At 47.1% G+C, this 23,827-nt stretch overlaps 1 protein-coding gene across 4 annotated transcripts in view; it reads right to left on the minus strand.

The window, feature by feature from the left end:
- LOC132805812 (integrin alpha-7-like) overlaps positions 1–23,827 on the minus strand; it is a 178,753-nt gene that overhangs the window by 47,973 nt on the left and 106,953 nt on the right. For 2 of the 4 annotated variants that reach the window (XM_060821093.1, XM_060821096.1), the window contains exons 5-6: positions 21,980–22,111; positions 3,845–4,052 (exon numbers count right to left, since the gene is read on the minus strand). In XM_060821093.1, the coding sequence (XP_060677076.1) occupies positions 3,845–4,052; positions 21,980–22,111 (340 nt within the window). Of the gene's footprint in view, positions 1–3,844; positions 4,053–21,192; positions 21,313–21,979; positions 22,112–23,827 lie in introns of all 4 variants that reach the window. The other 2 variants (XM_060821097.1, XM_060821095.1) reach the window with 2 other exon arrangements.

The raw sequence follows: 23,827 nt of genomic DNA on the forward strand, positions 1-23,827 counted from the left end.
AGGTTTCCAGCACTGTGCCAGTATATTTCATCCTGGATTTAACTCTGGGGTCCAAAGCAAACAACCACAGCTTGCATTTATATAGCACGGCTAACATAGCAAAATGACCTGAGGTGATTAACAAAGCTGCACAGAAGAAATAGCAGCAGGTCACTGGGGGTCAACTCTGTCATTCAGTGGCTGGTCTGACTGGGGTCTTACCTCCACCCTCCTGCCCATCTCCCATGACCTTTGACTCCCTGATCAATCAGGGCTCAGTCTAACTCAGCCTTTGAATGGATTTAGTGACTCAGCCTCCACTAGGGCAGACAATTCCAAACACCAAGACCCTCCCTGAGAGAAGCAACTTCTGCTCAAGTCTGTCCTAAATGGCAGACCCCTTCCAGTGCCCCCCCAGTTCGACGTTTCACTACAGGGTGAAACATCCTCTGCTGGGATCACCTTGTCACGTTCCCCAGGGAAAAAATTACAAATCACACAGCACCAGGTTATAGTCCAACAGGTTTATTTGGAAGCACTAGCTTTCAGAGCGCTGCTCCTTCATCAGGTGGTGGTGGAACAGGATCATAAATCACAGAATTTATCACAAAAGATTACACTGTCATGTAACTGAAACAATATATTGAACAAATCTAGATTGGTGTAAAGTATTTCATCTTTTAGAATGCATTGCAGGTTTCGCTTCACTAATATCTAAATCCCAGAACTTCTTTCAAGTCACATTCTCGAGATAACTTAAGGTTTTATATAAAAAAAAGGTGACATCTCAGCTCAGACAATGCATTAAAGGTGTGAGGTTAGAGTCTGTCAGTATCACAACCTTGAGTCAGACTGGTTCTATTTCGGAATTTATAAACTGTTAGATGGATTGTCGGCCTGCAGATTGTGTGTTTTTGAGCAAAATAGAATGTATCTGCATATACAATTCTGCAAATGCAAATTCACCCCATAGACTTATACATGTGTGTGTGTGAGACAGAGAGAGTGTGTGTGTGAGGGACAGAGAGAGAGCGAGTGTGTGTGTGAGGGACAGAGAGAGAGAGAGCGAGTGTGTGTGTGAGGGACAGAGAGAGTGTGTGTGGGACAGAGAAAGTGTGTGTGTGAGGGAGAGAGAGAGAGAGAGTGTGTGTGTGTGTGTGTGTGTGTGTGTGTGTGTGTGTGTGTGTGTGTGTGTGTGTGTGTGTGTGTGTGTGTATGTGTGAGAGTGAGGGGGGGAGAGAGAGAGAGAGCAAGTGAGTGTGTGTGTGTGCGCGTGAGAGAGTGAGAGGAAAAGAGAGCGAGTGTGTGTGTGAGAGGGAGAGAGAGCACAAGTGTGTGTGTGAGAGGGAGAGAGAGCACGAGTGTGTGTGTGTGGGGGGGGAGAGAGCGACTGTGTGTGTGAGTGTGTGTGTGAGAGAAAGAGAGCGTGTGTGTGTGAGAGAGAGAGAGACTGAGAGGGAAAGAGAGCGAGTGTGTGTGTGTGAGAAAGAGAGCACGAGTGTGTACGTGTGAGAGAGAGGGGGAGAGAGTGAGTGTGTGTGAGAGAGAGAGCGCGAGTGTGTGTGTGAGTGAGAGTGAGGGAGAGAGTTAGGGAGAGAAAGAGAGAGTGTGTGTGTGAGAGAGAGAGAACACGCGAGTGTGCGTGAGTGTGTGTGTGCGTGTGAGAGAGTGAGGGAGAGAGAGAGTGCGTGTGTGAGAGAGAGAAAGTGTGCGTGTGAGTGAGTGAGGGAGAGAGAGCGAGTGTGTGTGTGTGAGTGAGGGAGTGAGGGAGAGAGAGAGAGAGCGAGTGTGTGTGTGTGAGTGAGGGAGGGAGAGAAAGAGCGAGTGTGTGTGTGTGTGTGTGAGGGAGGGAGAGAGTGTGAGTCTGCGTGTTGGGGGGAAGGAGAGTGTGAGTCTATGTATTTGCAGATACATTCTATTTTGTTCAAAAAGCCCACAGTCTGTAGGCAGTCAGTCCATGTGACAGTTTATTAATTCCGACTTTGGAAATAGAACCAGTCTGACTCAAGGTTGTGATTTAAAAGAAGTTCTGGGATTTACATATTAATGAACCGAAACCCATTCTAAACAATGAAAGACTTCACAGTGGTCTAGGTTTGTTCAATGTATCATTTCAGTTGTATGACACTGTAATCTTTTGCTATAATTTCTGTGTTTTATGACCCTGTTTTACAGCTACCTGATGAAGGAGCAGCGCTCTGAAAGCTAGTGCTTCCAAATAAACCTGTTGGACTATAACCTTGCACTGTGGAATTTGTAACTTTGTCCACCCCAGTCCAACACCGGCTCCTCCATATCATGGCCCTTAGGAAAAAACATCTTGCAATGAGATTGCCTCTCACAAGGTTGTAAGTCACTGAAAGCTCATGCGCAGTTATCACAAGCAGGAAGGGAAATGGCATATTGGCTTTTATTTTGAGCAAGAGGTTATGAGTAGAGGGGCAAAGATGTCTGACGACAATGTTATTGGGCCTTGGTGAGATCACTCCAGGAGTATTATGTCCAAGTTTGGTCCACTTACCTAAAACACAATGTACTTGCCATTGAGGGAGTGCAATAAAGGTTTATCAGATGACTTCCTGGGAGAGTGGGGCTGTCCTATGAGGAGTAGATTGAGGAGACTAGGCCTTTATTCTCTTGACTTTGGAAGATTGAGAGGTGGTCTCATTGAAACACAGAGTTTGACAGGGAAGATGCAGGAAGGATAACTGTAGGTGAGGGTCTAGAAATAGGGGCATAGTCTCAGAATAAGACAGCTGTGAATCCTTTGGAGTTCTCTACCCCAGAGAAAGCTCTGGAATCTCAGACCTTGAGTATATTCAAGAGAGCGATCGATTGATAGAACAGGATGAGTGTAGGAAAATGGCGTGAAGGTAAAAGACGAGCCATGATTGAGCAATTGAATGGCCTACTCCTGTTCCGATTGCCTCCCTTCTAGACTTGACAGGATGTCACACAAATGCTCAGTCAAAGAGGAAAGGGACTTTAGGCAGCATCTTAAAGGGAGAGAGAGAGAGAGAGAGAGAGAGAGGTTGAGGGAAGGAATTCCGAGCTTAGGGCCTAGCCTGGTGACGGCACAGCATCCAATGGGGTATGTGATGTGGAGGTGCTGGTGTTGGACTGGGGTGGACAAAGTTAAAAATCATCGAGTAAAAAATGAGGTCTGCAGATGCTGGAGATCACAGCTGCAAATGTGTTGCTGGTCAAAGCACAGCAGGCCAGGCAGCATCTCAGGAATAGAGAATTCGACGTTTCAAGCATAAGCCCTTCATCAGGAATCATTCCTGATGAAGGGCTTATGCTCGAAACATCGAATTCTCTATTCCTGAGATGCTGCCTGGCCTGCTGTGCTTTGACCAGCAACACATTTGCAGCAAAGTTAAAAATCACGCAGCACCAGGTTATAGTCCAACAGGTTTATTTGGAAGCACTAGCTTTCGGAGCGCCGCTCCTCTGTCAGGAAGCTAGTAGGACAGGATCATAGCACACAGAGTTTATAGTAAACGATCAAAGTATCATACAACTGATGCTATGTATTGAACAAACCTAAATTGCTGTTAAGTCTTTAATCACTTAGAATGGGGATCATGACACTATGATCTTTTACTATAAATTCTATGTCCTATGATCCTGTCCCACTAGTTACCTGAGGAACAAGCAGCACTCTGAAAGCTAATGTGCTTCCAAATAAGCCTGTCGGACTATAACCTGGTGTGTGACTTGTAACTTTGCCCAATGGAGGAGAAATTAAACTTGGAAATGGCCAAGAGTTAGAAACCTTGGAGGGATGGAGTCAGGATAAAACATCACTCAACACACGACCGAGTGAGGGAGAGAGACGAAAGAAGAACTGACATTATCTTACCCATCGTTGTTGAGGTCAACCGTGGCAACCGCATAGCCGTATGAGGACCCCAGCTCCTCGCCCCACAGAATGTGTTCCGGTGCCAGTCTGTTGACGCCCTCTTTCTTCAGGATCACCACAGCGCCAGTGTGGTTGGCTCTGGGTGCCCCCGAGACCACACTCAGCTCGTCTTGCTGAGTGAGACCTTTAGCTGAATCTACTGAGAATCCTGAAAGGAGTACAGGCAGTTAAAGCAAACACTGGTGCATGGAGTTGCTGGCACAGTTAGCATTAACGGGGTTTTAGAAACAGAATTCATGCAAGGGTGGGGGCAAGGGGCAAGAAAGTCATGTTTTCCAAAACCCTTGGTTAGGCATCTCTCAGGACTTCTATGTAGCGCAAGTTATATTGAATGCACAACCTATTTGGCATATATTTAGTTACCTGAGCCAGCACATTGAGGTTTGTAAGTACACGTTAATAACACAGATATCAGACTACAAAAGGACATTGGGCTAAAACTTTCTTCAATTTTACCCTAATTCACTGGCAGAACATCAACTGCATCTGGAAAATTATCCATTTCTGAAGCCCTACCTAATAATCCTCTTCTTTGGAGAAGAGCACAAGGGAGATTGGAAAACCGGGGTTTCAGTCAATCTCATCCCGGTTAAAATGGCTGCCTTCAACACTCAAAATAGGTCCTCGCTACTGCGTCCCATCTTCCAAATTTTCAATAAAGGAAGCTAGTTTTGGTCAATTCAAAGAGGGGGTGATGCTGGCGGTTTTGCTCCGTTTTCTTCGTGGCTTGGTTGCTATGGCAACCAGGGACAGTCTTTGCCCGTCACCACATCCTGGCCCCTCCCAGACAAAGAAATGCTCTCTGTTTTCTGGGTGTCGGTACTGGGGGTAGTTTATGTTACGCTTGAATGTCTGGAACCTGCTGAAAATGCAATCCGGGTTCCTACAATTTATGTAGGTTGAAATAAAACTTTATTTAAACTGTGGCAAGTGAACACAATTGGATGTAGGGCGGTCGGGCCCAACTGCAGTGTTGTGCTTTTCATACCGTGTGCAAATATCACAGTGTATCTGTATGATTACCAATGTGACCACGGACCTTGAAGAAATTGCCCCTGTACTCAAAGGTATGAAGTTCAGTCACTAACAGGAGCAGGGTAACAGAGTGAGCACCATCATACACATTTCAAACCTTTCCCTCGTATTCATGTGGTGCATTGGAAGGACGATTAGACGAGCTATTCACCCTGTCCTCATCAGTCATAGAGTGGCAGAGCACGAAACGAGACCATTCTGCCCATCACACCTGTGCCAGCTCTTTGAAAGGATTGACCAATTCATCCCACTACCCTGCTCTTTCAATAGCACCGCTCACTTCCAGTTCATGGTAGTCAGTAGATGGGGAGGCATTGTTGTACTGGTAAGGTCACTGGGGCCTAGTAATCCAGAGCTCCTGGTGAATGTACTGGGGACACGGTTTGAATTCCCCCATAGCAGATGGTGAAAGTTGCATTCAATACTAATGGAGAACTTGTAACCATTATCGCTTTTCATAAAAACTAATGTCCTTTAGGGAAGGAAATCGGATGTCCTTACCTGGTCTGGTCTACATGTGACTCCAGACCCACAGTCAGCTTTTAGCTGACCTCGAAAATGGCCTCAGAAGCCCTCAAGAAGAGGGCTCCTCAGCTCCTTCTCAGGGGTAATTAAGGACAAACAAGAAAGGCTGAGCTTACCATTGATGCCCAGATCTTATGAAAAAAATATATAGCATACTTTCAACCACTAGAGACTTTTCAGTCAGGTTTATGGTGCAAAAATGATGCCAACTCTTGAACTGACATGAAAATCCAGCAAGATAAATGGTCGAAAATTGCTCTCTCCCAGACTCAATCATGCTTCCCCTTGTTGTTAAACATTTGCTTTGTGTGTGTTTTAAAGATGGGCATCTTGTGCTGGGGGAAGTATAATTTCTCTACCTTAGACCCTCCACCACCAGTACTCACTGCTCTAGCACAGAGAGTCACAGAATAAAGATAGCTCTCCTTCATACATTCAACAAATCAAATTCTCCCAAATTCACCTACTTCAAAGCTGGACGTTTGCAAAATCGCATCTGTGACTCCTTAATCCTGGAGAGAAAGAGGCAATCTCTTGGGAGAGTGGTGGGGTTTAAGGGAAGGAGAGGGGCTTTGGTTTCTTCAGAACTGCTTCTCCTTCTCCATCGCCCACACCCCAGCAGCCTTCATGGTAACTCGGAGCGAGATTGCCAACTTGGTACCAAGTAAACATGAAAAGGTTCAGAAAAGATTTACAAGGATGTTGCCAGGGTTGGAGGATCTGAGTTACAGGGAGAGGCTGAACAGGCTGGGGCTGTTTTCCCTGGAGCGTCGGAGGCTGAGGGGTGACCTTATAGAGGTTTACAAAATCATGAGGGGCATGGAGAGGGTAAATAGACAAAGTCTTTTCCCTGGGGTGGGGGAGTCCAGAACTAGTGGGCATGGGTTTAGGATGAGAGGGGAAAGATATAAAAGGGACCTAAGGGGCAACTTTTTCATGCAGAGGGTGGTGCGTGTATGGAATGAACTGCCAGAGGATGTGGTGGGAGGCTGGTACAATTGCAACATTTAAGAGGCATTTGGATGGGTATATGAATAGGAAGGGTTTGGAGGGATATGGGCCGGGTGCTGGCAGGTGGGACTAGATTGGGTTAGGATAACTGCTCAGCATGGACGGGTTGGACCGAAGGGTCTGTTTCCGTGCTGTACATCTCTATGACTCCATAATGTGGTGCTCACATCCACCAGGAGCTCTGCTCAGACTGCCCAAACCCATTTCACATCGATCCCTGGAAGCCAATGGGCCGAGATAACCTCCAACTGTAGGCTTAGCCTCGATTCCAACATAAGCTCCATGGTTGGAAGGGCAGAACTCAGCTCTGCAACAGTGCCCACATCTCCATGGGTTTGAGGATACTGTCTGTTCACTGCTGCTCCTCAAGAACTAGGTCTTGCTCCCTAATACCAAGTGTGAGCTTGACACCTCCTTGAAACAGAGCACTGCAGTGGAAATAGTAGCCCACTCACTATTTTGAGCCACTGGGCTTGTATACACTTGAGTTTAGAGGGAATCTGATTGAGACGTATAAAATTATTAAAGGATTGGACACTCTGGAGGCAGGAAGCACGTTTCTGCTGATGGGTGAGTCCCGAACCAGAGGACACAGCTTAAAAATAAGGAGTAGGCCACTTAGAACAGAGATGAGGAGAAACTTCTTCACCCAGAGAGTGGTGGGTGTATGGAATGCTCTGCCCCAGAGGGCAGTGGAGGCCCAGTCTCTGGATTCATTTAAGAAAGAGTTGGATAGAGCGCTCAAGGATAGTGGGATCAAGGGTTATGGGGATAAGGCAGGAACAGGATACTGATTGAGGATGATCAGCCATGATCATACTGAATGGTGGTGCAGGCTCGAAGGGCAGAATGGCCTACTCCTGCACCTATTGTCTATTGCCTTATTGAAACATGCAAGATTCTTAGGGGGAACTTGATAGGGGAGATGTAAAGAGGTTGTTTCCCTTTGTGGGAGAGTCTAGAATCAGAGTCTGACTTACTCTCAGAGTAAAAGGTCACGTGTTTAAGACGGTGGTGAGGAGGAATTTGTTTTCTCGTGAATCTGTGGACTTTTTTTTTACTGCCGAGGGCTGTTGAGGCTGGGTCGTTAAGTATACTCCAGGGTGAGCTAGACAGATATTTAATCAATAAAGGAATCAAGTGTTATGGAGAAAAGGCAGGGAAAATGGGTTTAAGGATGATTGGATCACTCCCCCCAACCCCCACTGAATGACGGAACAGATTTGATGGGCAAATGGCCGACTTCTGCTCCTGTGGTCTCATGAGCACGTCCACCAACATGTCTCCAGCTCTTGTACCCATCCCGAGGGATCGATGCACGGTTAAAGGGTCCCAAAAGATGCTGCCTGACCTGCTGTGCTTTAACCAGCAGCACATTTTCAGCTCTGATCTCCAGCATCTGCAGACCTCACTTTTTACTTAAAGGGTCCCAAAGCCAACATCCCCTCCATAAATGGAGAGAAGAGTCAAAATTGAGTTCCTATCCGCAGGATGACTCGCTTGAAAAGGTGACAGTCCAGTGCAATAGGGCGACTTCAGAAGGATAAAGACCTAGTGTAATATAGTAGTCAGCACACCAGCGAGAAACCGATTTAAAACACACCATAATGTCAGGCAGGATAAAGAACTGGGACCAATAGGTTAAATGGCTTGACCATTCCCATCTGAGAGCCGGGAATAATGTTTGCTTTGAGTAAAAGACACGACAGTAAATTCGGATTTTTCACCTGGGCAACCAGTCACTTGAAGCATAGAAACACTGTGAGTAACCACAGATCTGCAAGGACCATCAACACAATCATTAAATATGATAAATTGTCAGCGTTTATAACTGCTTATGCGTAAAGCTAAACGACACCTAACAAACTGCCCATTCATTGATTTTTTTTCCCCCAAGTGATGGGAAGCAATGTCCCTTTCCTCCATTTGGAAGACTTACACCAACGCTAAATATCCACTTTTCTGGCACAAGAGTTCGACTTTTGTGTAAAACTCAAAAGAAAGAGTTAAAAAGCATTGATGGTTCGAATCCAACTTTTTCTTCCCTCCCCTTGACCTCACAGTTTCGCCAATGCTACAACCCCCTGAAAGCATCTTCCTCCCAAATCTCATCACCCGCCAATCTAGGAGGGCGTCCAGTAGGGAGGAGGGCACACAGTCTGCAGAGTGATAGAGGCAGGTTAAGTGAGTGGGCAAGATTTTGGTCAATGGAATATAAGGTGGAAACATGTGAGGTGATGCATTTTGGCAGGAAGAATAGAAGGGCTGAATATTATTTAAATGGAGAAAGACTGCAGAAAGCCATGGAACAGAGGGATTTGGAAGTCCGTGTCCTTGAACTGCAATAAGTTGGTATCGAAGTTCAGCAGGTGAGGGGGAAGGGAAATAGAATGTTGGCCCTTTTTTCTTAGGGAGTGGAATATTAAAGTAGAGACGTTTCACTAAAGTTGTACAAGACACAAGTCAGGCCACAGCTGGAATACTGTGAACAGTTTTGGGCCCCTTATCCAAGGCAAGATAGACTGGCATCAGAGTCAGTCCAGACAAGGTTCACTCAGCTGGTCCCACGTATGGAGGGACTGTCTTATGAGGAGAGGTTGAGTAGGTTGGGCCTGTACTCATTGGGATTGAGAAGAATGAGAATCAATGAACGATTTATTGTCACATACATTGAGGGAGATACAATGAAAAGTATTCTGTCACCATAATCCGGCGCCATTTTGAGGTATAAAGGAATAAGAAGAAAAGTATATCTTCATTGGTCAGGGTCCCAAACACAGGTCCAGGGCTTCAGCAAGGTGCCCTGCTTCGGGCCCATCGCAGCTGGGAGCCCCCACTCCGGGCACCCACACCGCTCCAGTTGATGCCCCGCCACCACCAAAAGAGTCTACCCTCCGGGCCTATCACAGCCAGGAGGCCCCTCTCCACCAGGCGACACTCTGCCGCCATCGCAGAAGACCACACATCGAGCCTACAAGCCAGGAGTCACTGTTAAGACCGCTGCAGCCTCAGCAAGATGAAGAAAAGAGTCTGAAGCAGAGTCCACCTTGGTGAAGGTGGCAACATCTGTATCTTTCCAGACCAGAGTTATTCACTGTTTGAGCCTGACAGGAAGTAACAAGAGGTTGAGAGAGCAGGGGGCCGGTAAATTGGTGACCACGATCAACCTCCTGTTCATGCCATTAACCCTCCTCTGCCAGACGTTGGCAGCGAGGCCTGACCAGATGCCACCTGGTGGCCGCTAACTAGCTGACCCACTGAGAAACCTATCCACCACCCACCCTCGGGCCTTTCTCCAAACAGCGACGGGCCTGATTCAAACAAACCGGGAGATGTTTGGTCACGGAGATGTTCAAGTTCAAGGAGCCGAGGGACCAGTTCAGAATTCACTCCCTCCCTCAACCTCCTCTCCCCTCCTGTCTTAAAGTGGGCTGACTGACATTGGGGGACAGTTTTAATCATGGCGGCTCACTCAGTTGAATGGACACTCATTAAAGCTGACAGTGGATAGGGCATCGTCAGGGGTCATGACCATCAAGGGACTACAGGAGTGGCAAACACGGCCAATATCCCACCCTGCGGCCCACCCCAGAGTGCTGAAACCTTCAGGGCCCACCAGGAATCGGATCTGGAATCCTTTGGGTCTACGCAGCTTAGAACCTTTGTGGTTCCTAGAATCAAAGCCACAAGCTTGAGTGCACTACTGTTTACAGCACCTTTACAGCTGAGTTCTGAAGGAAATGCCAGTGGAGGCCTCAGGACTGGATTGCATCGAGGGACAAGATGAATGGAACAAGGTGGGACAATTCCAGCGCCGTAATGGGAACCAGCCAGCCTGCACTCAGAGCAGGATGGAGGCATCAGCAGGATTCAGAACTGGCAAACCACTCCCACTTGGCACAAAGGGGCACCCACCCAGGAGGAAATCATCTGTAGATTAGATTAGATTACATTACAGTGTGGAAACAGGCCCTTCGGCCCAACAAGTCCACACCGACCCGCCGAAGCGTAACCCACCCATACCCCTAACCTAACACTACGGGCAATTTAGCATGGCCAATTCACCTGACCTGCACATCTTTGGACTGTGGGAGGAAACCCACGCAGACACGGGGAGAACGTGCAAACTCCACACAGTCAGTCGCCTGAGGCGGGAATTGAACCCAGGTCTCTGGCGCTGTGAGGCAGCAGTGCTAACCGCTGTGCCACCGTGTAGAAGGGCGGCCAAAGAAAAACGTATCTAATACAGTCCCTTTCAAATCCTCAGGAAGGCCCAAAGCATTTCAGAGCCAATGAATTATTTTGGAGATGTAACATTGTGGGCAACAGCCAAAGACAATATGCACACAGCATGATCTCACACACAGCCAATTCAGGAAGTAAACCGTTTTGGTTGTGGGAGTAATGACACGAGGGAGCACGCTCTTGCTCTACCTCAAAGAGCGGTGTGAGATTTTCCACGTTCCCCTGAACAGACAGGGCAGGGCTTCAATGTCTAAGAGTTGGCTTTTCTGCCAAAACAGCGCTCGCTCAGTGTTATACTCAAGCAGCGAGGGAGTTTGGGTAGGCTCTGGGACTGCATTAGGCCTCAAACTCACAAATTTCTGACTCAAAGGCAGATGTTCTATCAACTGAGGACAAGAACGTATATCTCCTATTGTGCACACGGGATTAATTCGCTTTGGCTTCAACTGATAGAGATTTTCCCCATGAAATGGAAGTCCCCAACAATATGTACACATTTCAGGCCCTATGGGCACTCTCACTGCACGTTGTACTGGTTTGGGTCAATTTGGAAGTAAGTTCAGTCATGGGGAGTGTAGACTACAGAGGAAGTAACAGGTTAGAAATATGCAATACACCTTCGAAAATAGCCAACTGCTTGTGTAATGGTTCCATAGCATAAAAACCTCACTTCAGATTAAGAAATGTATTGTTACAGCAAAGAGAGATCAGTAAATGGCAGCACCTGTATTGATGTCCAATCTCAAGGCTCAATTCTCCAGAAAAGTGGATAGATTTTGAATTCAGTGTGAAATATTGTTCCAAATGTATATACGTTTTGTTCTGTAACTGTGCATTAGTTGAACAACACAAAGTAAAAATGGCAGCCTGAGCAAATTGAGCTGCACTAATACCGTGTTAATCTCGAGGATTTATTTGGCCCTGTATCCCTTACTTTTATGTGAGCTACACTGCTCAGGAATATGCCGATAGGAGTGTGGTCAGGGAAACGTTCCACTCACAAGGCACAATCTCATTACTTTAAAATGGCAGATTGGTCCTCACGGCTCAATATTTCCACAGATTATCCATAACGAACCTTTTTTTTTCTCACAGATCAAGTATTTAGTGATCTTTAGAAGAAACAATAAAGTTGAATTGTCCACTTTGCTGGATCACGACACTGAATTCCTCTAAGTCAAAAGAATTTCCCTCCTGTCTGATCTCTTAAGTCTCCCGACCTGATGAATTCAATATTGAATTCTATTCAAGGCACTATCTGGTCATGGAGAATGAGGGATTTGTTCTAAGTTTTATATCTTGGCCATGAGGACCCAGGAAGGTGTCAAACCAAGGTCACACCATGAGCGAAGGCACAGAAAAATGGAACAACAGATCATCTTGGCATGCCTCCTAGTGGCCTCCGAGAAGCATTGACAGAGGAGGAGAGGCCTCTGTACACACTCGAGGCTACCAACTCTCGGGTGTGGTATATGAGGAGACCCATGTGGAACACTCAGCACTGGAGGCGTTCCTGGGAGTGTAGTCAGGGATGCAGTCACCTACACAGAGCAGCCCACGCGCAAGATGGTCTCTACCATGGAAGTGGTATATGCGCCATATGCCAGGAGTTCATACACTCTCCATGGAGGACCATCGCTGATAGACGCTCTTTGGACTGCCTGAAATTTGTTGATCTTCCAGAGCGGGGAGTTGACGCCAAGCGAGTGTTGCAGAGGACTAGGCCGACATGTTGAGGGACACACTTAAGTCTAGTGCAGCTGCTGCCAAGTGGGGAAAGACGACCATCTGAGGTTAAATGGGGGTCTGTTCAGTTATTGGACTTCCCCATGTGCCTCAAATATATGTAAATATAGTCTTTTACAAGCAAGAAGTGTCTTGGGTTTGTTTGTTGGATAGTTTCCATGATAGGAAGCCCCATCAAATGCAATCCCTGAATCTGTGCTGGTATATGCTGGGTGTGGTACACCCTGCTTCCCTAGGTGTGTTCCTAATTTTCTTAGTTAGTCACGATTTGGTTAAATCCGGTCAGAGCTATAAATATATCAGAAAGCAGCACTGTATCCTATTTACATCATGTGTAAATTTAGAACTGTTGGTAACATTTCAATCTTCTTTTGAAAATGCTGGAAGAAAATATCTAAAACAGCAGTCGGCTCCCCTTGCGTTTAACCCATAGAGTGCTGGTAGCCCGAGGGGCACTGCGCACAAGCTGACAATTTGCTGAGGGAGTCTCAGGCCAGAGGGCATCATCTCAGAATAACGGAGTCACACATTTATGACAAAGATGAGGAGAAATTTCTTCAGAGGCAAGTGAATCTGTTGGAATTCAGAGAGGGCTGTCGAGGTTGGACCGTTCAGCATTTTCAAGGCTGAAGGAGATTTTTTTAATGGGGAAGGGTTATGGGGGGAAGGCAGCAAAGTGGGGTTGAGGACGATCGGGTCAGGCAGCATCCAAGGAACAGGAGAGTCGACGTTTCGGACATAAGCCCTTCATCAACACCCTGGAGTTGTTCAGGGAGAGGTGGGCGCCGCAGGGAGTGGAGTGGAATCCTGATGAAGGGCTTATGCCCGAAACGTCGATTCTCCTGCTCCTTGGATGCTGCCTGACCTGCTGCGCTTTTCCAGCAACACATTTTCAGCTCTGATCTCCAGCATCTGCAGACCTCACTTTCTCCTTGAGGGTGATCAGATCAGCCCTGATCGCACTGAATGACTCAATGGGCTGAATGGCCTACTTCTGCTCCTGTATCTTACAGTCTTATAATTCATTTGAAAGGTTTCAGCTCCCATGTTGTAATGCAGAAAAGGTCCTTGACATCACATCAACATTAGTTGGAGGCACTTATCACCAACACAGTGGAAACAGGAGGTGACACCCGGTCCGGAGGGGGGAGGGCAGGTCTGACCACCTCCTCGTGGGTCTGCTCCTGGGCCTGGCCAACCTGGCCATAAACAGGTCCAGGCAGTGGGCCGTGGAGGGGGTCGTTAGGGCCGACTGCCTGCCCCTCTTCTGCGGTTACGTTAGAGCCCGGGTTTCTCTAGAGAGGGAGCACACGGTGTCCACCAACATTCTGGAGTTGTTCAGGGAGAGGTGGGCGCCGCAGGGAGTGGAGTGCATCATTTCCCCCTCCAACTCTATTTTGATTTAGTCCCTGACCTCCCCTTCACTGTTTGATCACACAGCATTGCCCTTTGATGTGAAGGGCACTGCTTGTCACTGGCCACTCGGGTGTGTCCTTTCTTCCTGGTGGTGGGAATTTGAGTAAAGATTTGTGTCTTTCACTGGGTCTCACACCCGCACACACACAGCATGGGTGCTGGGGGGTAAAAGAGAAAAGAAAATAAACAGGAGTGTCAGAGGTTAAAAGAAACAGGAAGTGAAATAACCAACAGAGGCCGGTATCCCACCACCAAGTCACTCGTTATCCACACGTGGAGAGTCCTTGACTCTGATCCATCATCCTCAGAGCCAGCTTCTTTTTTAGGTTCCCTACAGGCCCTTCGGCCCAACAAGTCCACACCGACCCTCCGAAGAGTAACCGAGCCCAGACCCATTCCCCGACTCTATGTTTACCCCTGCCTAACGCAGCTAACACTATGGGCAATTTATCTCGACCAATCCACCCTGACCTGCACATCTTTGGATTGTGGGAGGAAACCGGAGCACCCGGAGGTAACCCACGCAGACACGGGGAGAATGTGCAAACTCCACACAGACAGTCGCCCAAGATAGGAATCGAACCTGGGCCCCTGGCGCTGTGAGGCAGCAGTGCTGACCGTGCCGCCCCAAGCTCTCAGAGTGAACAGAACCTCTGACCCTCCTGTTCATATCTGTCAGCCAGGGCTCCCTGATTGGACTAGGTTAACAGCCCCAATCAGGGAACTCAGATTCTATGACCTCATTCCTGGCTGACCTCATTCCAATCAGTACAGGAGGAGCCCGGTCAGCCCCATTGAGCTGCTCCAGCTCCCAGTTGGATCATTGCTTAGCTGCAGCTCAACTCCACTTGCCTTGCCTTGGCCCCTTGGATCTCTTACCCCACCTGTATGGATTCCAAGCTGGAAAAATCAGCCCTAAATATCCACAGTCTTTTAGGGTTTTACAATTAACACAGAAACTTAGAAGCAAGGGGGCAGGAGTAGGCCATTTGGCCTTCAATCCTGCTACACCATCCATTACAACTATGGCTGATCATCCAACTCAATAGCCATTCCCTCTTTTTTCCCCAAATCCTTTCATCCCTTTAGCCCTGGGAACTATATCTAACTCCTTCTTGGAAACATTCAATGTTTTGTCCTCAACCACTTCCTGTGACCGAGAATTCCACAGGCTCCCCACTCTCTGGGTGAAGGCATCTCTCCCCATCTCAGTCTGAAATGGCCTACCCCGTATCCTTAGACTCTGACCTCCTGGTTCTGGCCTCCCCAGTTATCAGGTACATCCTTCTTGCGTTGACCCTGTCTCGTCCCGTGAGAATTTTATCAGAATCTATGAGCTCTCCCTCATTCTTTTAAACTCTCGTGAATATAACCCGAACTGATCCAACGTCTCCCTCCACGTGGCCCTGTCATCCCAGGAATCAGTCTGGCAAAACATTGCCTCATTTCTCATTTTCGGGTTCTGTCCTATTGTTTGTCATTCCTGCACGAGAGTTTCTCAGTAAAGACCCTCTTGGCTTTTTAACCACCTTGACTAGATCACCTTGAATCCAATGTTCAGAAGGGAATACGTTTAGAATTTCCAGCCTTTAGCCCTGTTAATAAATTTTTTAAAGTGGGTCTTCACTTCTGTTCTGGCTCTTGTCTCATTGTGTTATTTTGGGAACATTGGTTTTACAATCCTGGGTTTAGAATTTAAACTTCAGCAGGCTCAGTCAGCAGCTCTGAAGCCTAAAGATAAAGGGCCGCCTCTTGACATAATACAGATATGTCTTGAGTTTTAACAAGAAAACTGGAGATGAGATTCTCTCCTGGTACACTGATGGGGAACCTGCATGAATAGGACAATTTACAATGAGCTCCTTTGGATGTAAATGTTAGGGCTTGTTCTGCAAGAGTTGGTTAATTGGGAGCTCTGGCCTTTTCAGTGCAACGTTGTCGAAACCATCCTTTGCTCATTATATTCCTCGGTTTGTTTGATGGGACTGAGCCTTTCTGTTATTGCGAGCTGTTTGAACCAGCACAGAGGACAATTTAAGGACAATTGTGGGAGGAAACCGGAGCACCCGGAGGAAACCCACGCAGACACGGGGAGAACGTGCAAACTCTACACAGCACTGTGGCAGAAGAGCACTCGAGTGACAATTTGCTGGGTTATGGGGTGGTTCAAATCAGTCAGGCAGAATTGAGGACTGCAGATGCTGGGAATCCTGACGAAGGGCTTTTGCCCGATTCTCCTGCTCCTTGGATGCTGCCTGACCTGCTGTGCTTTTCCAGCACCACTCTAATCTAGACTATGGGGTGGTTCAGGTCGACAGTTCCTCACATGGTGAACCCCTACACTCAGCTGGTGCCATCAGACGTTTGTTCGTATTGGGAAGAGAAGACAGTCTGTGACATTAACATAAAATACAACTCTCTCATTTCCCGACATTGGAAAAGTGACTCGCTGGTGAACAATAACACGCGTCACTGAGCAAACGTCTTGTTAAATGAACTTTGACCTGTTCGAGGTGGCTTTTGACAACTTGTCTTCTTCAGACCCAATGAGCTGTACCTCACTGTGGGCTCCTACAGTGCAGTTCATTTCGGTTTAGATTTGTCACCCCAATCGTTACTCCTCAAAGACTCAATAACCCCTCCCAAAGTGACGAAGCAAATTGGAGAATTCAACTTTAAGTTAGTGAACAATAAACAAACTCAAGGTTCATTTATCCCTTAAAAATCACCTTTTTTTCCTTTCCTCCTCCACTGCAGGGTTGCCATGGTTACCCGAGCATGAAGTGCTCTTCGAGACGCTGGGTGTTGTGTTAAAAACGAGGGTAAAAGTACACGCTCATGTGCAAGGTGCTCACCCTTCGCTCGCCCCAAACCCATGCAAAACACAGAATGGTCTGCTTTGCAGCAGTACAAAGGCGCGTGAGAGGACGTGCTGGATAGGATGAAACATCACAGGCGTCTCCAAGATGGTGGAAGGGCTGTGCAATGAACACCCCAAATGACAGGTCATTAATTGACCAAAGCAAAGGATTTTGTTTCTCGTTGCTGTTATGACAGTACAAGCAAGCGGGCAGCAATTCGGGGAATGGAGGGTTTTGCTCGATGACATCAGGTGGCAATGCAAATCAGAGTCATGTCAAAATACTGGCATATATTGATGGCAGGACTGGTCGTGCAATATGGTGACGCATGGCCAGTGACAGGACTAGAGTTACTCTGAGCAATCCAAGCCTTCACTTGACAAGTCAGCCATTTTGAGAGCATGAAACACAAAAGTGATTATGGCATGGATAAGGAACTTAACTGGTTACTTGGATCTCATGACCTGGTTAAACCAAGATCACAAGCTACTTCTGATCCCATTCCCAACCCCCCACCACCCCTCCCCCCACCTCCCAGCCCCCCATACCCTTTGCATTTATCCATCTCTCTCTCTCTCTCTCAAAGAGAGCATTTTGGAATCTGCCTCCATTGATGTTGGCTGTCCTCCATTATTTCTCCCAAGGGGTCGTTGTGTGTGAGTTTAGTCAAAGCCCCCTGACTATGGGCCATTTGGTTCCAGACAAGGGACAATGATCAGGAACAGATGTTAGGCCGGTTCCATCCCCCATCTCTGGAGGGTCTGTGGCCCTCTAGAGGCCAATCACGTCACCACCATCATTGCCTCCCAAGTCAACTCATGCAGCATAGACAGGGAATCAAACCCTGACACCCATCCCATTTGGAACTTCATCTCTGCTCCTGGATTACGCCCCTCCAGTTATCCCACAGCCCAGCAAAGTGGTGTATGCCAGCGATAGGAGTCGGTCAGTGCAACTGCTTTAAGGATATCGATGAAGTGGTGGAGACAAAGACTAGGAATGACATGACAAGTGTCCCAGGCAACACAACAAGCTAGCAGGAAACATGCAACAGGCAAAACATGCCAGAGACAGTGAATCACATGGGCAAAGTACAAGGAGATTCGGAAACATCCACATGGGCAGGGTGCATGCTTGTTATTATTCCCAAAGTAAATGTGAAAATATTGGTCTCTTGAAATATAGGATCCTGGATATTTGAGAAACAGACACTGATTCTCCTGAACGGACATGCGTCACATTTTCAATACCCCTCAACACCAGAGATATTTGACAGAGGAGCCTGATCTTTTTCCACTTTTGTATTCACCATCAAGTGTTTCCTAATCAGATACAGCTCAGGTCACAGACCACAGCCCTCGCTACTCTGTCCAACACTACACCTTGACTCCAACATCAAAACAGGCCCTGAGTTAGCAATTAGACACCTCTGTTCCTCAACTCAAGACATCATTCTCTGCCTGAAGCCATTTCTCCTCATCTCAGTTCCAAATGGCCTACCGTGTATCCTGAGGTGTGGAATTGAACTAGAATTCACGATTCCCCGGGGCGAATTTGTTGGTGCTTGCTTTCGGACTTGAAGGTGCCCACACAGGCCTGAATCAAAAGGCCGAAGACTGGGCCTCAGGCCTGATTGTAAATAATAAGTGAGAGCAAATACATTTTTTTTTGCCAGTAGCTGAAAATGTGTTCTGAAGAAGGGCTTATGCCCGAAACGTCGAATCCCCTGTTCCTTGGATGCTGCCTGACCTGCTGCGCTTTTCCAGCAACACATTTTCAGCTCTGATCTCCAGCATCTGCAGACCTCACTTACTCCTCGAAGATTTTCTTTGCCAGTAGCCCATTTTCCTACCAGGAACCTAAAATATGATCTGCTTGTTTGCATATGCATGGACCCTGTTTTAGGTGGCAGCTTAGATGCCTGAAAAACAGCCCTCAAATAGCATTTTTTTTAGATTCCCTACAGTGTGGAAACAGGCCCTTCGGCCCAATAAGTCCACACTGACCCGCCAAAGTGTAACCCACTCAGTCCCATTTCCCTCTGACTAATCCACCTAACACTACGGGCAATTTAGCATGGCCAATTCACCTGCCCTGCACATCTTTGGACTGTGGGAGGAAGCCGAAGCAAACCCACGCAGACACGGGGAGAATGTGCAAACCCCACACAGACAGTCACCTGAAGCTGGAATCGAACCTGGGACCGTGAGGCAGCAGTGCTAACCACCGAGCCACTGTACTGTCCAAACACTTTCAATTGTTTCTGGGACAAAGGATGTTGTTAATATAATAGGCCCCAAATATGCCCTAAAATGGGTGCATTGAGGTTAGTTACCCCATAAGTCAGATCATAAATTAGTGGGTCAGCTTCGATTACAAGATGTCTGTGGAAGTTGAAAATTATAGTGAACCTTATCCAGGCATTAGAGGGGAGAGGAATTTCTTCCAGCCTCACTATCTCCAATCTGCAGTTAAAGATTTCCAAAAATGAGCCTTATTCTTTTTTTAAGAGACAAAAAACATAAATAGCCTGTGCCATCAGTCAATAAGATCATGCTGAACTTCAGTTTTTATTGTTATTTATCCATGGGGACGTGGGAGTCACTGGCTGGGCCCAGCATTTATTGACTGTCCCTAGTTGCCCCCCTTGAGAAGGTGGGGGTGAGCTGCCATCTTGAAGCGTTGCAGTCCATGTGTTGTGGGTAGACCCACAATGCCCTGAGGGAGGGAATTCCAGGATTTTGACCCAGCAAGTCATGAAATAGTGCTCCGAATCAGAAGGGAGATCTTTGTCTAAACTATCTTACACATTCCAGACAACTGAGTACCCACAACTCTCTGGAGGAGGGAATTCCACACATCTGCCAACCACCAAGTAAAGCGTTGCTTAGTCTGACATGGCCATTCCCTCATTAATAGGAGATGCCCCTTAGTTCCAGACTGTCTTGCTGGGGAAGAAGCCTCACAGCATCTGGTTAAACCCTCGACAAATGTTCTCTGCTTTGATTCCCATTCCTCCAGACCCCAGAACCACAGGCCCATTCCACACAACCTCTGCTCATAGGACAACCCTCTCAGCTAAGACAGCGATCTAATGACCCTTTCTTGCAGTCCCTCTCAAACAAGTACTGCCGACAGTGCCTCAGTTGTGGTTTCACCAATGCCCTGTTGAAACGCAGCGGGATTTCCTTAAACTCCAACCTTGCTGTGCTACGTCAATATGACATTTGCTATCCTCACTGCTGGCATGTTAACTCTCAGTCATTCACTCACAAGGACCCCTCCTCATGCTGCCATCAAATCCATTTCACGGGACGCATGACGATGTTAATTTGCCACATCTACCTGGGAGTGGTTCCGCAACATTTCCCAATATCGGGGACATATTTCAAGTGACCAACCTTGACATGCTGAAAGACACATTTCCTTCCACCCATGTGGAAGGCACCAGGGGTCGGTGCTGAGAGCAGGCACTGAACCCTGGCACACTGGTGTTACTCTGGTACCAACGCATGCAGAACAACAGAAAGCACTCCTTGTCGGCACAATGGCAGGCGGTCATCCAGCCAACTGTGTAATGGACTACCAGAATTGAGTGTAGCTGGTTTTGACTGGGCTGACTTCCAACTAATGCACAAACACTCCTTTGGTATCACCAGAGCTTGGGGCAGAATGGCTTGTTCAAGTCAATTCGGCAGTCTGTTACAATGCCGTGGGCTGTACACACAACTCACACGCAACATCACTGCTTCCATATGGCGCCTTTAGCACCTATAGTGCTGCTCTTAACAAGACAGCTTCCTTGAAGGCATGGGTTAATGGTTTCCCTGACAATTATCTCACGCCTGTCAATGAAACTGGACCTTCAAAGACTCCCTACTTACAAGCTTGAACTGTGCTGGATCTATTTATATCTGTTTCCGAAACAAACAAATTCACCTTTTGTTCGATGAGAATAAACCGGGCCTGATCAAGAATGTGACTCGTTGTTTTCCCATGTTGCAGAGAGACCCTGACGGCAGCAACCGAAACAACCTTTAAGGACCTCCAGACATTAGAATATGATTACTCTCCCAAAATATTATCTGACTGCCACCTCTTCATCCACTCAACCGTATTTAAAATACCCTGTTGCTACGACAGAGAAGCTCTGCTTAACCGTTGTGGCAGGCTGCCTACAATTTTGATTGAAAGCGGCCATCTTGATTTTGAATTGACCGCTTGGCCTTTGTGTTCCCCGAAGGAACCTGACCAACAGGAAGCAGTGACGTTCATGTGGCCCTCAAAGTGTGCAGAAATATGGAGGCTTGTAAATGAGACACGACAACATAGAACTTTGATTTGGGTTTTGATCTTTCTTTTGCCCTCACAACAAATGTTTTGGACACAGATACTCGACACAAGAGGGAACGGCTGCACACTTTCCCTGCCACATGCGCAGTTACAAACCTAAGTAACTATGTTGGGCTACGTCGTGAGAACTCCGGGCTGGTTTCTCAGCTGGGTCCGGTGTCTTGTAAACCAACTGATCAGGGTCTGAACTACTGGTAGTTGTCAGAAATATTAAACCTGTGCATTCAAGATGGATGGGGAGGGGAGGTAGGAGGGAGAAGAAGAAGATGAGTTAGCATCAAAAAGGCAAGGCCCGACAGAAAGAGGTGACTGAATGAGCAACTGAGGGTTCCCCTCAAGGTTAAACAGTCATGTAAATAACTTTCCAATCACAAGGGAGAAAAGAATTGCTGTGCAAACTAGCAGGAATCCATTCACCGCTCAAGACAGGCCTGTGTTACTTCCAGTGCAGTTCCTGCTCCCAGGAAGTTGCAAAGTGGCGACAGGTTCTGCTGTGGAGGTGCCAGGGTGGGCACTGTGGGCAGGAAGGCAAGAGGTGTGGAGGTTGGCGTGGCGGAACCACAATGCATTGCGTCGCCACTCGCAGAGGCAAGGCAAATGCAGGCCTTGGGTACGGAATAGAGTAGCCTGGCACCCCATTGCAGGTGGCATCCATACACCCGGATTCACCTGTTCCTGTGAAGCACAGCAGAATTTGGGGCACTGTGTTAATGAGGTGGAAGGGAACAGAATCAAAGTGCATGCCTTTGATCAGTCGATTTTATTCTGGGGAGGAAACTGGTTGGGGGTAAATTATGACACTGTTTAACTGAAATGGAATCCTCAGCTGTTTCAAAGTACCCTCCAGTCACCTCTCTCTGTCTGCACTGCATAGGAATCCTACCTAAGTAACTATTGGCAGGTACAGGAATCAGATTAGCGTCCTGCTTTCTTTCATCACCCGCTTCATACGGACCGTCGTCATAGATGCCCAAGTGAACCAAAGAATGACTCAACTGTTCTGTCCGAACATTACCTGAAAATATTGAGAGTTAAGTCAAACAATAAAAAACAAGCAGAGAAAACAAAGCTTAACTTCGTAACACTAGTGACAACACACCGTCCAAATTAGGACCTGGATTAGAGGCACGGCCTCTGTGTTAATAGACAATAGATAATAGGTGCAGGATTAGGCCATTCTGCCCTTCGAGCCTGCACCACCAATCAATATGATCATGGCTGATCATCCTTAATCAGTATCCTGTTCCTGCCTTATCTCCATAACCCTTGATTCCACTATCCTTGAGAGCTCTATCCAACTCTTTCTTAAATGAATCCAGAGACTGGGCCTCCACTGCCCTCTGGGGCAGAGCATTCCACACAGCCACCACTCTCTGGGTGAAGAAGTTTCTCCTCATCTCTGTCCTAAATGGTCTACCCTGTATTTTTAAGTTGTGTCCTCTGGTTCGGCACTCACCCATCAGCGGAAACATCTTTCCTGCCTCCAGAGTGTCCAATCCTTTAATAACCTTATATGTCTCAATCAGATCCCCTCTCAGTCTTCTAAACTCAAGGGTATACAAGCCCAGTCACTCCAGTCTTTCAGTGTAAGGTAATCCCGCCATTCCAGGAATTGACCTCGTGAACCTACGCTGCACTCCCTCAATAGCTAGAATATCTTTCCTCAAATTTGGAGACCAGAACTGCACACAGTACTCCAGGTGTGGTCTCACCAGGGCCCTGTACAGCTGCAGAAGAACCTCTTTGCTTCTATACTCAATTCCTCTTGTTATGAAGGCCAGCATGCTATTAGCCTTCTTCACTACCTGCTGTACCTGCATGCTTACCTTCATTGACTGGTGTACAAGAACACCCAGATCTCTCTGTACTGCCCCTTTACCTAAATTGATTCCATTTAGGTAGTAATCTGCCTTCCTGTTCTTGCCACCAAAGTAGATAACCACACATTTATCCACATTAAACTGCATCTGCCATGCATCTGACCACTCACCTAACTTGTCCAGGTCACCCTGTAATCTCCTAATATCCTCCTCACATTTCACCCTGCCACCCAGCTTAGTATCATCAGCAAATTTGCTAATGTTATTACTAATACCATCTTCTATATCATTAATATATACTGTAAAAAGCTGCGGTACCCCACTGGTCACTGCCTGCCATTCCGAAATGGAGCCGTTTATCACTACTCTTTGTTTCCTATCATCCAACCAATTTTCAATCCAAGTTAGTACTTTGTCCCCAATACCATGCGCCCTAATTTTTCTCACTAACCTCCTATGTGGGACTTTATCAAAAGCTTTCTGAAAGTCCAGGTACACTACATCTACTGGATCTCCCTCGTCCATCTTCAGAGTTACATCCTCAAAAAGTTCCAGCAGATTAGTCAAGCATGATCTCCCCTTCATAAATCCATGCTGACTCTGACCTATCCTGTTACTACTATCCAGATGTGTCGTAATTTCATCCTTTATAATAGACTCCAGCATCTTTCCCACCACTGAGGTCAGACTAACTGGTCTATAATTTCCTGCTTTCTCTCTCCCACCTTTCTTAAAAAGTGGTACAACATTAGCCACCCTCCAATCCACAGGAACTGATCCCGAATCTATCGAACTCTGGAAAGTAATCACCAATGCATCCACAATTTCTCAAGCCACCTCCTTCAGTACCCTGGGATGTAGACCATCAGGCCCCGGGGACTTATCAACCTTCAGACCTAACAGTCTCTCCA

The sequence above is a fragment of the Hemiscyllium ocellatum genome, chromosome X, assembly GCF_020745735.1.
Source record: "Hemiscyllium ocellatum isolate sHemOce1 chromosome X, sHemOce1.pat.X.cur, whole genome shotgun sequence".
Classification (NCBI taxonomy): domain Eukaryota; kingdom Metazoa; phylum Chordata; class Chondrichthyes; order Orectolobiformes; family Hemiscylliidae; genus Hemiscyllium; species Hemiscyllium ocellatum.